Source organism: Staurois parvus, unplaced genomic scaffold (assembly GCF_062004578.1).
Source record: "Staurois parvus isolate SC_StPar_1 unplaced genomic scaffold, SC_StPar_1.0 ptg000297l, whole genome shotgun sequence".
Classification (NCBI taxonomy): domain Eukaryota; kingdom Metazoa; phylum Chordata; class Amphibia; order Anura; family Ranidae; genus Staurois; species Staurois parvus.
Genome location: NW_028318093.1, coordinates 5,418,352 through 5,434,215, shown reverse-complemented (window position 1 = coordinate 5,434,215; position 15,864 = coordinate 5,418,352). Strand labels below are relative to the sequence as shown.

The following is a 15,864-nucleotide window of genomic DNA, read 5'->3' as shown; positions in this document are numbered from 1 at the left end:
GTGAACTTTATCATGTGCATTTTTTTTAGCACTGTACAAAATTATTTTATACGTCACATTGTACACAGTCACACACAAACTTACAGAAGGCCATCACTGGCCTCTTCATAACAGGCCAGAGCTTCTCTCAATGTCATTTACTTTTTACGCATTTTTCATGACACAGCACATAGACATTTTTGATTTTAGAATATTATAATATATAAATATTAGTTGCTGTTTTGGAAGAATATTTACAATTTTTTAGTTGATATATATCATTTTATGGTATAGATACTATTCTTGGTGCATTTTATTATGCTTTGTGTTTGACCATACCATAGTTGAAGGGGTGTCTGACATGTTGGCACTTTCCTATGATGAAGTGGATCTAGAAATATTTGACACTCCATCAAATCTTTGTTTGGCTCTCTCTCTTTCTTCTAATAATTGAGTCACTGACTGAAAACAATTCTGCAACAAGCTAGGTCAGTGGGAAGTCAGAACCTCTGATCTGCATACTAGATATGTGTCTAACTCTAAGAGTACTTAATTCAATGTACTGACATGACAGCCAGGTAACTGGCACTTTCAGATGTCGAAGCTGCCATAGCTGACCACTGTACCACTTTTTAAAGCAAAGAACAAAAATGTATACCTTAGGTATGGATGTTTCATAACCCCATTGGGTGTTGGTTTCTGTGCTGGTTTCTGGAAAAAGCAAGAAAAAAAAATTCCATGTGTTAAACAAGTTTTTTTTTTTATTTTTATGCTGTGTATAGACAATTTGTAAAATGACCAAATGTAGGTTTTCACCTATAACAATGAAAATTGTTTTCACTAGTCAGGGAATAGCCACTAGATGGCAGCAAGATGCCACAAGTTGTTCACAACATATCAGAAGCAGCAACTATAAAAGCAGTTGTAGAGAAGACTAACAATAGAAGAACGGTCCATTTATAAATGTTTTACCTAAGATGTCCACGTTTGTACACGGATTTAGTTGAAAAATTGTGAATCATTGGTGAAAGCTGTGTGAAAAAATATCTACATAGATCCCTATGTGTTATATGCATCTATTGAATCCTAAAACTTTACAGAACCCAGATGCAAACTAGACTACCAATAAATACTATAGCTGGGATCCTATCCATTGAGGTGAGGTACAAACAGAACCTATTTAGCACCACTCTTTCTCCATAAATTCACCATCAATTTGCCCATTGCAGCCTTTCCTAGTTAGTGTTACTACACCCACAACAGTAAAATCAGTCTGTATATGCAGTAAAGCACGCTTGTTATACTCATTGTAAAGCCTAAGGGGTTAATCCTCTGTATTGTGTAAAAAAGCTGTTTGATTCTGACTTCTCTGATCCTCCCCTTCTTCCAGTGTCCCCTTCTTATCCCCTGATGAGACATATCTAGTGGAGTCACTCTGCACATGCTCAGTTTGGTGTGTATTGCTAGAAAGGTTTTTTTTTTTCTTGGGAGAGTGCATGTGATCAGCAGAGGGCCAATCAGCACTGTTAAGACAGGGCTTAGGGGTTCTGCATCCTCCTAGAGCAGAATGAAAACTCCTCCTACAAGCTTTCACCAGTGCTCTGCTGGACACTGATAGAAGTCATGATATTGCTCTGACTGCTGAGAAAAGGTATTTTAGCAGTTTATATTTATGAAAATAATTGCACTTCCATGTTGTGTGTACTGTGGGAGACCAGATATAGTGGATGCAGGGTCCTGGGTTTAGTAACACTTTAAAGCAGGGCTTGACATATTTGCTTTGAATTAACCTTTTTCTTATTTCTTAACCACTTCCCTACTGGTTACTCCCCCCCCCCTTCCTGCCCAGGCCAATTATAAACTTTCAGCGCTGTCACACTTTAAAGGACAATTGCGCAATCATCAAACACTGTACCCAAATTAAATCTGTATTTTTTTTTTTCTTTTTAGACAGAGGTTTCTTTTAATAGACTTTAATCACCACTGAGGTTTCTATGTGTTACTAAATACACAAAGAAAAGACTGACAATGTAAAAAAAAAAAAAACTCTCTTCAAATAAGTAATTTTAATTCACTGATGTGTGGTTATAAGGTGGCACCAATGAGGCTGCCCTGATGGGGCCACTGATGAGGCTGCACTGATGTGGATGCACTAATGGGGCACAGATAGGTGGCCCCACTGGCTGTCATGAATATAGCTGGCTCATGGGCTGCCCAGACCTTACTGAGCCCATTCAGGGTGGGAACCAGAGTGCCTGGGGCATCACCTTCTCCAGCTTGGAGCCATTGCTGAGCTGTCAGTTTCTGCTCCGAGGTAAGGCTGAGAGTCTCCCCAGAGCAGCAGGTGTCCCCGAGAGCCGCACAAGGGACACTTCCTGTCACACCTCCTCTGGCATGCCCCTCCTACTAATGTACAATCCCACATCTCAAACCCAGCCTTCACATTCCCACCACTCTCCTCCTTTAACCCGCCCTCACAGTGCCGCTCCTCCCTACCCCCAGCCTCACACACATGGCAGTGACACCTGCAGGCTGCCCGGCAATGTGCTGCACCTGCCTGTGCTCCCCTATGCTACGCCACTGGCGCTGACAACAGCCCAGGTGCCAGGCCATGGTGACCTTGTGCCCGGGATTTGTCGAGTTCTGCTTTAAAGTCACATTACATGCAATCCAGTGCCGCTCCTGACACTGTGACAGTTGTCACTGGAATTCAATGTGTATTCTGTGTTGGTGGGTAAGGGGAGTAGTAATGTATTCTCACTGTCAATGGGAGGATGTCTCATGCTTTTCCCATACCCAGAAGTGTTTTCCATCCTACAGCAGTGAAGGCAGGAGAGGTGCAGAAACGCTAGTAATGTGAGTATAACAGACAGGAGAGGCCCTTAAAAAAACCCTGAACAGGCAAAGTGATGAGGGCTCTTTCAAATTTTATACCTAAGCAGGTCTACAAAGGGGGACAAAACATGTGACAGAACAATACCAATACAATGCAAAACATGAGGGGATTGAGGGCCCTGCTCTTTCGAGCTTACAATCTAGGAGGGAGGGGATGGTGGCACAGGAGGAGATAGCTGTGGGGGATGGAGTGGTAGGAAGAGTGAAGACAAACAAAATATTGAATGTAAGGTAAATACAGCACACGTTTGTTAAAACAGCGAGATAAATACTGCAATAAAACATAAAATTAATTAAAGTCAATTCACAAAAAGACACGCACATTCGTTATCACCTGGTGTTTGCTGGCGGTATTTAGCAAATGTATTATTATTATTATTATTACTACGAGTTTATATAGCGCCAAAGGGTTTGCTCAGCGCTGTACAATAGGGGGGACAATACATGGCACAGTACAACAACAACAAACAACGTACGAGGGGTAAGAGGGCCCTACTCTTACGAGCTTACAATCTAGGAGGGAGGGGGTAAAGGTACAGTAGGAAGTGGCTGAGGGGGATCAAGTGGTGGGAGGAATGAGGGAGGATGGCCGTTAGGTGAGGGTGGGGTAGGCTTCCCTGAAGAGATGGGTTTTGAGGGAGCGCCTGAATGTGAATAGGGAAGGCGACAGTCTGATGGATTGGGGCAGCGAGTTCCAGAGGATGGGGGAGGACCTGGAGAAGTCCTGCAGTCGTGCATGGGAGGAGGAGACCAGGGAGCAGGATAGAAGGAGGTCCTGTGAGGAGCGAAGGGTACGGGTAGGGTGGTACTTGGTGATCAGGTTGGTGAGGTAGTCAGGGGCAGTGTTGTGAACGGCTTTGTAGGTCAGGGTTAGGAGTTTAAATTTGATGCGTTGGGCAATCGGGAGCCAGTGGAGGGAGAGGCAGAGGGGGGTGGCAGAGGTGGAGCGGGTGGTAAGGTGGATGAGTCTGGCAGCTGAGTTCAGGATGGTCTGGAGCGGGGAGAGCCTGCACTTGGGTAGGCCAGTGAGGAGGGAGTTGCAGTAGTCAAGGCGTGAGATGATGAGAGAGTGTACTAGAAGTTTGGTGGTGTCTGGGGTGAGGAAGGAGCGTATCTTGGCAATATTGCGAAGATGGAGCCTGCATGTGTTTGTGAGTGATTTGACATGCGGTTGGAGGGAGAGGTTCGCGTCAAGAATGACGCCAAGGACTTTGGCTTGCGGGGCGGGAGTGATAGTGTAGTTGTTGGCGATGATGGATAGGATGGGGGGGGGGGGGGTGTTGGCAGGGGGAAAGATGAGGAGCTCGGTTTTGGAGAGGTTGAGCTTGAGGAAATGTAGCGACATCCAGTCTGAGATGTCATTTAGGAGGTGAGTGATGTGGGCGGAGATAGTGGGGGTGAGGTGAGGGGTGGAGAGGTAGATTTGGGTGTCGTCAGCATAGAGGTGATAGTTGAAGCCGTGAGATTGTATGAGTTTGCCCAGGGAGAAGGTGTAGATGGAGAATAGAAGGGGTCCAAGGACAGAGCCTTGGGGGACCCCAACAGAGAGGGGGAGGGAGGGGGAGGTGGCACCATTGTAGGTGACACTGAAGGAGCGTCGGGATAGGTAGGATGAGAACCAAGAGAGAGCAGTATCTCCAATGCCAAGGGAGAGTAGTTTATTAAGGAGGAGGGGGTGGTCAACTGTGTCGAAGGCCGCAGAGAGGTCCAGGAGAAGGAGGACAGAGTAGTCGCCCTTGGCTTTGGCGTTGAGTAGGTCGTTAGTGATTTTGAGGAGGGCAGTTTCAGTGGAGTGTAGGGGACGGAAGCCGGACTGTAGAGGGTCAAGGAGGTTATTGTCTGTAAGGTGGGCGCTTAGGCGATCGTAGACTATGCGTTCAAGGAGCTTGGAGGTGAGTGGCAGCAGGGAGATGGGTCTGAGGTTGTTGGGGTCCGCGGGATCCAGGGAGGGCTTTTTGAGGATGGGGGTGATATGCGCGTGCTTTAGGGGGGAGGGGAATACGCCAGTAGAGAGGGAGAGATTGAAGATGTGGGTGAGGGAGCGGATGAGGGAAGAGGGGGGTGACCGGAGGAGTTGAGAGGGGATAGGGTCCAGGGGGCAGGTAGTGAGGCGGGCTTTTGAGAGGACTTTGGCGACTTCCTCAGTAGTGACAGGGCTGAGGGAGTGCAGTGCGGGGGGGGGGGTTATGGTGGGCGGGGCATTGGGAGAGGAGGGGGGCAGTGCGGTTGTGAGGGCAGAGGAGGGGGGAGATGAAGGGGTGACGGGGGCGAGGAGGCTAGGCGGGGAGGTAGATTGCAAGTTGACGATGTCCTTACGGATAGCGTCAATCTTGTTGTGGAAATGGGTGGCAATCTCGTGGGCGGTGAGAGAGGTACTGAGTGGAGTCGGCGGGGGCAGGAGGAGAGGGTGTTTATTAGGTTAACAAAGTAGGCCTGCTTGGCGGCGTGGAGGGAGGAGGTGTAGATAAGAAATGCAGATTTGTAGAGGGAGAAAGTATGAGGAGACCTGGTTTTGCGCCACAGTCTCTCCAGTGCACGACTGCGACGTTTGAGGCGTTTAGTGCTGTCGGTCTGCCAGGGTTGAAGCGGTCTGGGTTTGATGATGCGTGTGGTTAGGGGTGCCAGAGAGTCTAGGGCAGCTGACAGTGAGTCATTGTACAAGGTGGTGGCTATGTCAGGACATGACAGTGGGAGGATGCTGTCGTGTAGGCAGTCGGCGGCAGAGTGGAGGGGGGCCGGGTTCAGGTTGCGGAGGTTGCGGCTGGTGATGGTTTGGCGTTTTTGAGGGGGGGAGTTGGGGGGAGTTGGGGGAAGGGGAGATGGAGAAGGTGAGGAGGTGGTGGTCGGAGAGAGGGAAGGGGGTGTTCGAGAACTGGTTGAGGGTACAGAGGTGGGAGAAGACAAGGTCCAGGGTGTTCCCTCCGAAGTGGGTGGAGGATTGAGTGTGCTGTGTGAGCGCGAAGGAGGAGGTTAGGTGGAGGAATTGGGAAGTAGCCGGGGTGTTGTCGTTGATGGGGATGTTGAAGTCCCCGAGGATGATGGTCGGTAGCTCAGAGGAGAGGAAGAAGGGGAGCCAGGCGGCGAAGTCATCCAGGAAGCGGGCTATGGATCCGGCAGGCCTGTAGATCACTGCGATCCTTAGGGGGGTGGGTGAGAAGAGTCGGATGCAGTGCGCCTCAAAGGAGGGGAAGGAAAGAGAGGGTGGGTTAGGGAGGACCTGGAAGGTGCTAAGCGGTGATAGGAGCAAGCCGACACCACCACCTCTGCGATCGCTCAGTCTTGGTGAATGGGTCCAGATGAGACCTCCATGGGTGAGTGCCGCAGGGGAAGTGGAGTCAGTGGCTTGTACCCAGGTTTCGGTGACTGCTAGGAGGTTGAGGGAGCGGGAGATGAAGAGGTCATGGATGGCGGTAAGCTTATTGCAAACCGAACGGGCATTCAGGAGTGCAACCGAGAGAGGGGGGATAGATATGGGGAGGAGGGGTACATGTATGAGGTTGAGGGGGTCGCGTCGGCTGGCGTGAGCAGGGGGGGCTCTAGGGGGGGTGTGAGGTGGTGAGGGGCCAGGGTTTGGGGAGATGTCCCCAGCTGATATGAGAAGGAGGAGGGTGAGGAAGGTGGCGTGGGAACGGGAGGTGTAGGAGCGCTTGGGTCTGAAAGTGGTGGCAAGTGGATCACCGGGAAGTGGAGTAGCAGGAGGAGGTGGTGGGTGCCATAGTGGGGAGAGGGGAGAAGTGAGGGGGCGATATAGAGCTGCTTAGCGGGGGTGGGTGGGTAGAGGAAGGCGGTTTTAGGGATGGAGGAGAGGAGGACAAGGAGGAGGAGCGCGGGCGGCATGTTGGGGTGAGCGGGGTGCAGGAAGGGTCGGGGTGGGTGAGGGGGTGCTGGTCAGGGATGGCGAAGCAGTGTCCGAAACGCAGTGGGAGGTGGCTGGTAGTCCCAGGTGGGGTGGAGGGCAGGGGATCCCTGGTGGGATGGTGGCCGTGCTATCCCTGGTGGGTTAGTAGCGATCAAAAACAATGAGAGAAACTCTGCACTGGCCAAGAAGTTAAAAGTATACAATGTATCAGGGTAGAAATGTTCTGCCCTGAGCTCATTAATGGAAATAAATTGTAACATTTCATCAGAGGGAGATCATTTTGTGAATGAACACACACTAGAATGTTCTCATAGTTTCACAATATTGCTGTGTGCCCTATGTTGCAGAGATAGCCTGCAAATAAAAATTTGCAAAAAACCCCGCCAAAACTAAATGCAAAATTTAAGAGTTTTAAATATCACATAATATTTAATGCATTTGGTAAATAAAGCAAGTTTTTTAGTGAATTGATTACTCGAGATAAATACCACATCAATTTTTTTTTAATCAAATGATACTGAAATAAAAGTAATCAGATGACTTCCATATTCACAAAATCAAATGTGATCTTATAGGAGTAAAAGTAAAAAGTTTACAGTTTCCTTTTGATACACAGCTTGCATAATCAAGTATGCTACTAATGAACCATACAGCGATATATAAAGAACAAAGGCTAAACATAAATGTACATTATTTCCCTGTTTTCCTCAGGATTCAGTAGAGGTAAAGGAAAATTCAGTGGAAGATCACCCATATTTATAGAATTTTTGGGGGCATCCTCTATGTTTGTATGTGAATTCTTCACTCTTTAATGGTGAGATTTATTGCCTCTCTCCAGTGCCTGCTTCCAGGGAACCTGTCCTGTTAAACCGCTTTATGGTCTTGGCCCCCGTGCTAAAGCTCAGTTTCAGGGTTTCGGCAATCTTCTTATAGCCTAGGCCATCTTTATGTAGAGCAACAATTCTTTTTTTTCAGATCCTCAGAGTTCTTTGCCATGAGGTGCCATGTTGAACTTCCAGTGACCAGTATGAGAGAGTGAGAGCGACAACACCAAATTTAACACACCTGCTCCCCATTCACACCTGAGACCTTGTAACACTAACGAGTCACATGACACCGGGGAGGGAAAATGGCTAATGGGTCCAATTTGGACATTGTCACTTAGGGGTGTACTCCCTTTTGTTGCCAGCGGTTTAGACATTAATGGCGGTGCGTTGAGTTATTTTTAGGGGACAGCAAATTTACACTGTTATACAAGCTGTACACTCACTACTTTACATTGTAGCAAAGTGTCATTTCTTCAGTGTTGTCACATAAAAAGATAGAATAAAATATTTATACAAATGTGAGGGTTGTACTCACATCTGTGGAAAACTGTACACACACACACACACACACACACGGGGAGGACCAGACCTGGGGTGTATACAGAGGGGAGGTTTATACCTTGGGTGTATATAGGGGGGAGGACCAGACCTGGGGCATATACAGTGCCTTGAAAAAATATTCACACCGCTTGAAATTTTCCACATTTTGTCATGTAACAACCAAAAACGTAAATGTATTTTATTGGGATTTTATGTGATAGACCAACACAAAGTGGCACATAATTGTGAAGTGGAAGAAAAATTATAAATGGCTCTCAAAATTTCTTACAAATACATATCTGAAAAGTGTGGCGTGTATTTGTATTCACCCCTAACTAAAATCTAGTGGAACCAATTGCCTTTAGAAGTCACCTAATTAGTAAACATAGTCCACCTGTGTGCAATTTAATCGCATTATAAATACAGCTGTTCTGTGAAGCTCTCAGAGGTTTGTTAGAGAACATTAGTGAATGAACAGCATCATGAAGGCCAAGGAACACACCAGACAAGTCAGGGATAAAGTTGTGGAGAAGCTTACGCCCCTTGACACCGATCGCACGGAAATTAGCGGCCTCACAGAATTGGGCTTTTTTCCATGGGGATGCTAGTTTACGTACCTGTCATTCTGTTGAAAGCGCGCTGCATGGCACGCTCCCAGCACAAAAGACCGGGGTGTCACTGAGAGCCCTGGGTTCCATTCTAACGCCACACTTTTCAGATATTTGTAAAAAAATGTTGAAAACCATTTATCATTTTGTGTTGGTCTATCACATAAAATCCCTATAAAATACATTTACGTTTTTGGTTGTAACATGACAAAATGTGAAAAATTTCAAGAGGTTTGAATACTTTTTCAAGGCACTGTATAGAGGGGGATGACAGGACAAGTGTGTATACCAAGCCAAGGTCAGGTAGACCAAGAAAGATTGCAGCTACAACTGACAGAAGAATTGTCTGGGATTCAAAGAAAAACCCACAGGCAACCTCAAAAGAAATAAAGGCTGCTCTGGAAAAAGATGGTGTGGTTGTTTTTAAGGAGTACAATACGGTGATACTTGAACAAAAATTAGCGGTTTCTTTCTGGCACCTCGACCATGCAGCTCATTTTTGTTCAAGTGTCATCATATTGTGCTCCTTTAAAACAACCACACTATCTTTTTCCAGAGCAGCCTGTATTTTTCATGTGGTTACCTACGGGTTTCCCTTTGTATCCCGAACAATTCTTCTGGCAGTTATGGCTGCAATCTTTTTTGGTCTACATGCCCTTGGCTTGGTATCAAGAGATCCCCGAACTTTCCACTTCTTAATAGGTGATTTAACAGTACTGACTGGCATATTCAAGGCTTTGGACATCTTTTTATGTCCTTTTCCATCTTTATAAAATTCCATTACCTTGTTACGCAGGACTTTTGACAGTTCTTTTCTGATCCCCATGGCTCAGTATCTAGCCTAGTCAGTGCTTCCACGTAAGAGCCAACAAACTCATTGACTGTTTATACACTGATACTAACTGCAATTTAAAAAGCCACAGATGTGGGACATTAACCTCTAATTGGCAATTTAACCCTTGTGTGTCACCTTGTGTGTCTGTACCAAGGCCAAACATTCCAGGGGATGTAAACTTTTGATCATGGTCATTTGGGTGATTTTGGTTATCAGTATAATTTAAAAAGAAGCCAAACAACTATTTGATAATAAATGGCTTCATATGATCATCATCCTTCAATAAAAGCATTTTTTGGCCTGATCAGTCATATTTTCAATATCAATGCCAAAATATAACAATTTCTGCCAGGGTATGCAAACTTTTGAGCACAACTGTACATTTTTGACACTTTATAACTAATGTATGTTGTTTGTTGAGGTTTGGAACAAGACTGTTATTGATGTACTAGTTTGAATAGCACTATAATAATTCCTAAAGGGGTAGTGCAACACAATTTTTTACTTGTTTTTATTTTACCTTGCATTCAGTTGAGACTCCCACCTGACTGATGTTATGCATTTTATTTCCACCTCAATGTGAGTTGCGAATTGTCTTTCAATAAATGGTATAATACCCACTGTGCACACTCTGCTGTGTTAGATATGGAAAATAACCAGAAATTATGCGCCAAAGTACACCAAAAGACAACATTCCATCTCATCATCAGCAATGCACTCATCAAGAATACAATGCACTGTTGTGTCACAGACTGAAACCTAACGCGTGGCAATGTTACAAAACATACAGTTTCAAAGTTTATGGCAGACACTCTCAATGAGTATTTCTCAATAGCTTGCTGTCACTTTGACCTCTTTAGGCAGCCAACACTGCAATACCCGAATGGTTGAATCACACATTTTTCCTTCTAGCGTTGTTGCTGGCAAATTCCGAGATGGCAACTCTTACTCATGGTAATGAAAGAACAGGAATACCTTTACATGTTTCCATACTGAATGATGCCAAGCAGTATCCTGGCCATTTCTATATTAAAGGGAATGAACAAAGTAACTGGTTCTCTTGAAAGAACAAACCCCACCCACTGATTAGAGGCTAAAACGTATGTAAGCTCCATATCAGAGCTTACACAGGGTTAATGGCCTTTTCCCCTCCCCACAGTGTTCAGGCCTGGCAACTGGCTACTCAAGTCTGAGCACTGCAACCAGAGAGGAAAGGGAGAAGGTGTCATGCCTCCATACCTGGGAGTGCCAGGTGTTTACTAAGGGAGGTGGGGGAGTGCAGGAAAGGCAAGTATCAGTGGGTGGAGGGTGCCCTATCAAAACCTGTTACTTTGCCCTTAATGGATGATTTTATTTCCCATTAATCAACCTGCTCTTCTCTGCAGTCTTTTCACATCTATGTCCCTTTTGTGAACTGGTGCTTCAAATATTAGGCCTTCCTAATGCTTTTCATAGAGGAACACTGTGTCTCTCCGGCACTCTCATCTATGCTTATTCAAGAGCTAGAATAGAAGCTGCAGCTGCCCAGTACCCAATTAAAGATTCCCCTATCTTTGAGACACACTCATTTCCCAGCAGGTAACCCACGGTGGGTTAGGTGTGCAAACTTGGACAACGTCAAAGCTTTGCCTGTCAGAGTGGCCTTAAAGCAAGCTGTAAAATTAGGGTATAAATCTGATACACCCCTAGGTGCTTGAATTGCATGCTTGCAGCAGTTTTTTTTTCTTAAAAGGATTCTCAGAAAGACTTCTTATGCTAAATTTTTTTTTTTTAAAACCACTTGCCAACCGCGCTGTAGCTGTCCTGAGAGGGCGTCATGACGTTCTCCCAGAACGTGCCCTCGGCGATCTCCATGATTGCTGTGTCCTACGGACACAGCTGATGACGTGATGTGGTAAAAGTGTCCAGCAGATCACTGGTAAATGCCGTTGCCGGTTATTGGCCGCACTTTCCTCATGCTGTCAAAGCGTGATGAAAATACTGGCAATAACTGGCAATTGTCAGAGGATTGGATCAGCACCGATCATCAGGGCACGGATGATTGGTGCCCAGATGATCGGTGCCCAGCAGTGCCACCTACCAGTGCCACCCACCGTTGCCCATCAGTGCTGCCTATCAGTGCCCATTAGTACTGCCTATCAGTGCCCATCAGTGCTGCCTATCAGTGCAGCCTCATCAACGCACATCAGTGAAGGAGAAAAATTACCTGTTTGCAAAATTTTATAATAGAAGCAAAGTAAAACATTTTTTTTCAAATTTTTTGCTTTTTTTGTTTATCGCACAAAAAACAAAACACCCAGCGGCGAGTAAATACCACCAAAAGAAAGCTCTATTTGCGTGAAAAAAATGATAAAAATTTCATATGGGTACAATGTTGCATGACCGTGCAATTGTCATTCAAACTGCAACAGTGCTGAAAGCTGAAAATTGGCCTGGGCAGAAAGGGGGTATAAGTGCCCGGTAGGTAAGTGGTTAAAGTGTGCTACATGTAATGTCTGTGCAAAATACTGAACCCAATGCAACAAATCAGCAGTCATAGAATGCGGAATACTGCAACAGACTGCAAGCCCATCCAGAATCTCTCATTGAGTCTGCCTGCAAGGGGTCATGGAATTGCAATTCAAATTAAGTTAATCCAAGTGGACCTTCTTACGGTGTAGATTTGCCTGCACTGCATAAAAAGCAGATTTCTCATCAATTGTATTTGCTGTATAAAATTGCTTATAGTGAGAGCTGAACTTGAACCTGTCCTAAATACTTACAGGAGAATCATTACTAGAGATTGAAGCAGTTTCTTTGGCAAAAGATGGAGTGAAGGAAGCTTCACGGTCACTTGAGCTGCTCAGTGAAGAGGAGTCTAAGTAGTCTGGTTCAGGAAGAACCATGCTATTCTTCTCAACAAGATTGGCTGAGCTGAGACTTCTCACTGGGACGGGACTGGGATTCATGCTAGAGAAGAGAACAGAGAATGATTATTAGAAAAATAGTAACTCACCGCGATGTGGGAATTTGGTATCCCACATACTATTGTTTGTGTTTAATACCTTGCATAAAGCAGCACCAGAGTCGCAAAGTCATCATAACACCAGTGTGCCAGCTGCTTGTTCTTCCATACAAAACAGTCGCAGACCTCTGACAACATGACATAGCCTGCAGGGAGGCATGTTTTAGGTGTGGCATCAAAGCTTGTCTGAATATCACACCCATATACACATTTGCTGCCTAGCATAATGTTTGTGGTTGTGTAAAACATGGCTGGGTGTACAATTATAATGCATAGACTGTTTGTGTTCAGTCACTAAGCCTACAATATCTTGCAGTAGTTGATAAACATTGAAACACATCAAGGTCATTATGTGTATGTATGGATAAGCTATAAAGCAATGAAAATAGCAGTGAAGATCTGTAAAGTGTGTAAATCCCATACCAACCAAACTGATATCATAATGTTGAACTGTGATGACAGAAACATACATATTGATTAGTTGCTATGGGTTAATAAACCACTTACCATCCACTCTATAGTACGGCTACAGGGCAGCACGACTGTGCAAAATCACATATATATCATGTGATTTGCATTTCTGCATAGGGGGTGTGCACGTGCCGCCCTATCCGCGCCACTATTGGTGGCTGGGGATGTCAATCGCTGGGTCCTGGCTGGCAATTCCTGGCCAGCACTCAGTGATAGTCAGCAAAGCTGACAGGGGAGAGACCTGTGTGTAAGCACCACAGGTCTCTCTCCTATCAGCAGAGACCAGGGGCGGACAATTCATGGGGCCCCCGGGCAATAGGGGATCATGGAGCCCGTGTCCTTGCCCAAACTCAAAAAAGCCTACGAAAAAGGTACCAGGGGCATCTCATGGGGCCCCCTACTGATCCTGGGCCCTCGGGCAGTACCCGAGTTTCCAAATGGTCAGTCCACCCCTGGCAGGGACATACTGCTTTATATTTCTCTGCACAGCAGACAGATACAAAGCAGGATGTCAACCAAGTAAAACAGCACACAATGTAAAACACATACAGCACACAGTTTACACAGATGTTAACCCCTTCCTGCCCAGTGTCATTAGTACAGTGTCAGTGCTTTTTATTAGCAGTGATCACTGTATTAGTGTCACTGGGGATGTCAGTGGCAGTTAGTCAGTTTCCACCTAGTGCCAGAATGCCCGCCGCAGTCCCCCTATAAAAGTAAATGGTCACTGCCATTACTACGGTAATATAAAACAAAAAAAAAAATTCCAGTATATATACTGCCATTTGTAGACGCTATAACTTTCATGTAAACCAATATAGAATTATTGGGATTTTAATTTTTTTTTGATATGTAGCAGAATACATTTTGGCCCAAATTTACAAAGAAATTTGATTTTTTTTTAAACTTTTTTACTGGATAAGTTCTGTAGAACAAAATATATATATATATATATATATATATATATATATATATATATATATATATATATATATATATATATATATATATGTAAAAAGAGGGCGCAGCGTTAGGAGAAATACAATTATCCCTGATAAATATACATATAGCAACATATATATAAGAATGTGTGATTAATATGTGCCAAACATTGTGCAAAAAAGCATTAAAAAGTCCTTAAAAAAATAATAAATAATAAAATGGTGATCCAAAAACGTGCGTCTTCCGGTGATCAAAATCAACTGAATCATGCACTCACCAGATGCATAACTCAAATATGCATGTAGATGATATCCCGATATCCAAGCGAAGTTATCTCAAAATCGGATATGGCATCATAGGATCATTGTCTAGGCACATCTGTCCATCCGAGTTCTCCTTATGGATCGTGTGTTTCCACACTAAAACACCTCTCAGCTGTCTCCCCAGGTGGCTCTGCGGGTAATGGACTCAGCAAGGTCCCAAGAAAGAAAGCCAGGATGGTGTGATATCGTTTTTAAACGGAGAAATTTATTGATCCAAAACAAAGACAAGGACTGAACAAACAAAACTGACCATAAAGGTGTACAAAGATGGCCGCCGCTCCATGCGGTGGCGTGATGTCTGGGGTATGCTGCTCTTACTCTGACGCGTTTCGTGCTAAATGCACGTATTCATAGGGAGTGTGTCAGCTCCCTATGAATACGTGCATTTAGCACGAAACGCGTCAGAGTAAGAGCAGCATACCCCAGACATCACGCCACCGCATGGAGCGGCGGCCATCTTTGTACACCTTTATGGTCAGTTTTGTTTGTTCAGTCCTTGTCTTTGTTTTGGATCAATAAATTTCTCCGTTTAAAAACGATATCACACCATCCTGGCTTTCTTTCTTGGGACCTTGCTGAGTCCATTACCCGCAGAGCCACCTGGGGAGACAGCTGAGAGGTGTTTTAGTGTGGAAACACACGATCCATAAGGAGAACTCGGATGGACAGATGTGCCTAGACAATGATCCTATGATGCCATATCCGATTTTGAGATAACTTCGCTTGGATATCGGGATATCATCTACATGCATATTTGAGTTATGCATCTGGTGAGTGCATGATTCAGTTGATTTTGATCACCGGAAGACGCACGTTTTTGGATCACCATTTTATTATTTATTATTTTTTAAGGACTTTTTAATGCTTTTTTGCACAATGTTTGGCACATATTAATCACACATTCTTATATATATGTTGCTATATGTATATTTATCAGGGATAATTGTATTTCTCCTAGCGCTGCGCCCTCTTTTTACATGTTCTTTGTAGGGTTTTTTTGGTACCTATTGGCGCATAGCAGCTCCTTATCTAGCGCTCACTTCCATTTTCCTTTGATTTAATATATATATATATATATATATATATATATATATATATATATATATATATTTTTTTTTTTTTTTTTTTTTTTCAAACTTGTCAGTCTTTTTTGTTTATAGTGCTAAAAAAAATACAAAAACCGCAGAGGTGATCAAATATCACCAAAAGAAAGCTCTGTTTGTGGGAAAAAAATGACAAAATTTCATTTGGGTTCAGTGTTGCATGACCGTGCAATTATCAGTTAACGTAACAGAGTCGTATCGCAAAAAATGGCCAGGTCAGTAAGGGGGGTAAATCCTCTGGAAGGCAAGTGGTAAGCACTGACCATTACACATTTCAAAATATCCATTTTTAAAGAGCAGTGAAGATTTTTAGTATTGCATGGCATACCTTGGCACCTGTATTGCTTCTCTTCCATTCTCTTCCAATGGTCTGGAATAGGATGATGGGAACCAGCCTTTGCTGCAAACAGAACGATATTATATGAGATAAAATAGCAATCTTTCTGCACAAAACAGGTAGGCCTTGTTTATACCAGCA

The 15,864-nt window shown here is 44.5% G+C and overlaps 1 protein-coding gene across 1 annotated transcript in view; it reads right to left on the bottom strand.

Annotated features, from left to right (window-relative positions):
* Nucleotides 1–15,864, bottom strand: part of BAIAP2L1 (BAR/IMD domain containing adaptor protein 2 like 1) — a 211,338-nt gene that overhangs the window by 11,122 nt on the left and 184,352 nt on the right. The window contains exons 11-13 of the mRNA XM_089682739.1: nucleotides 15,715–15,786; nucleotides 12,306–12,492; nucleotides 638–690 (exon numbers count right to left, since the gene is read on the bottom strand). Coding sequence (XP_089538865.1) covers nucleotides 638–690; nucleotides 12,306–12,492; nucleotides 15,715–15,786 — 312 coding nt within the window. The remainder of the gene's footprint in view (nucleotides 1–637; nucleotides 691–12,305; nucleotides 12,493–15,714; nucleotides 15,787–15,864) is intronic.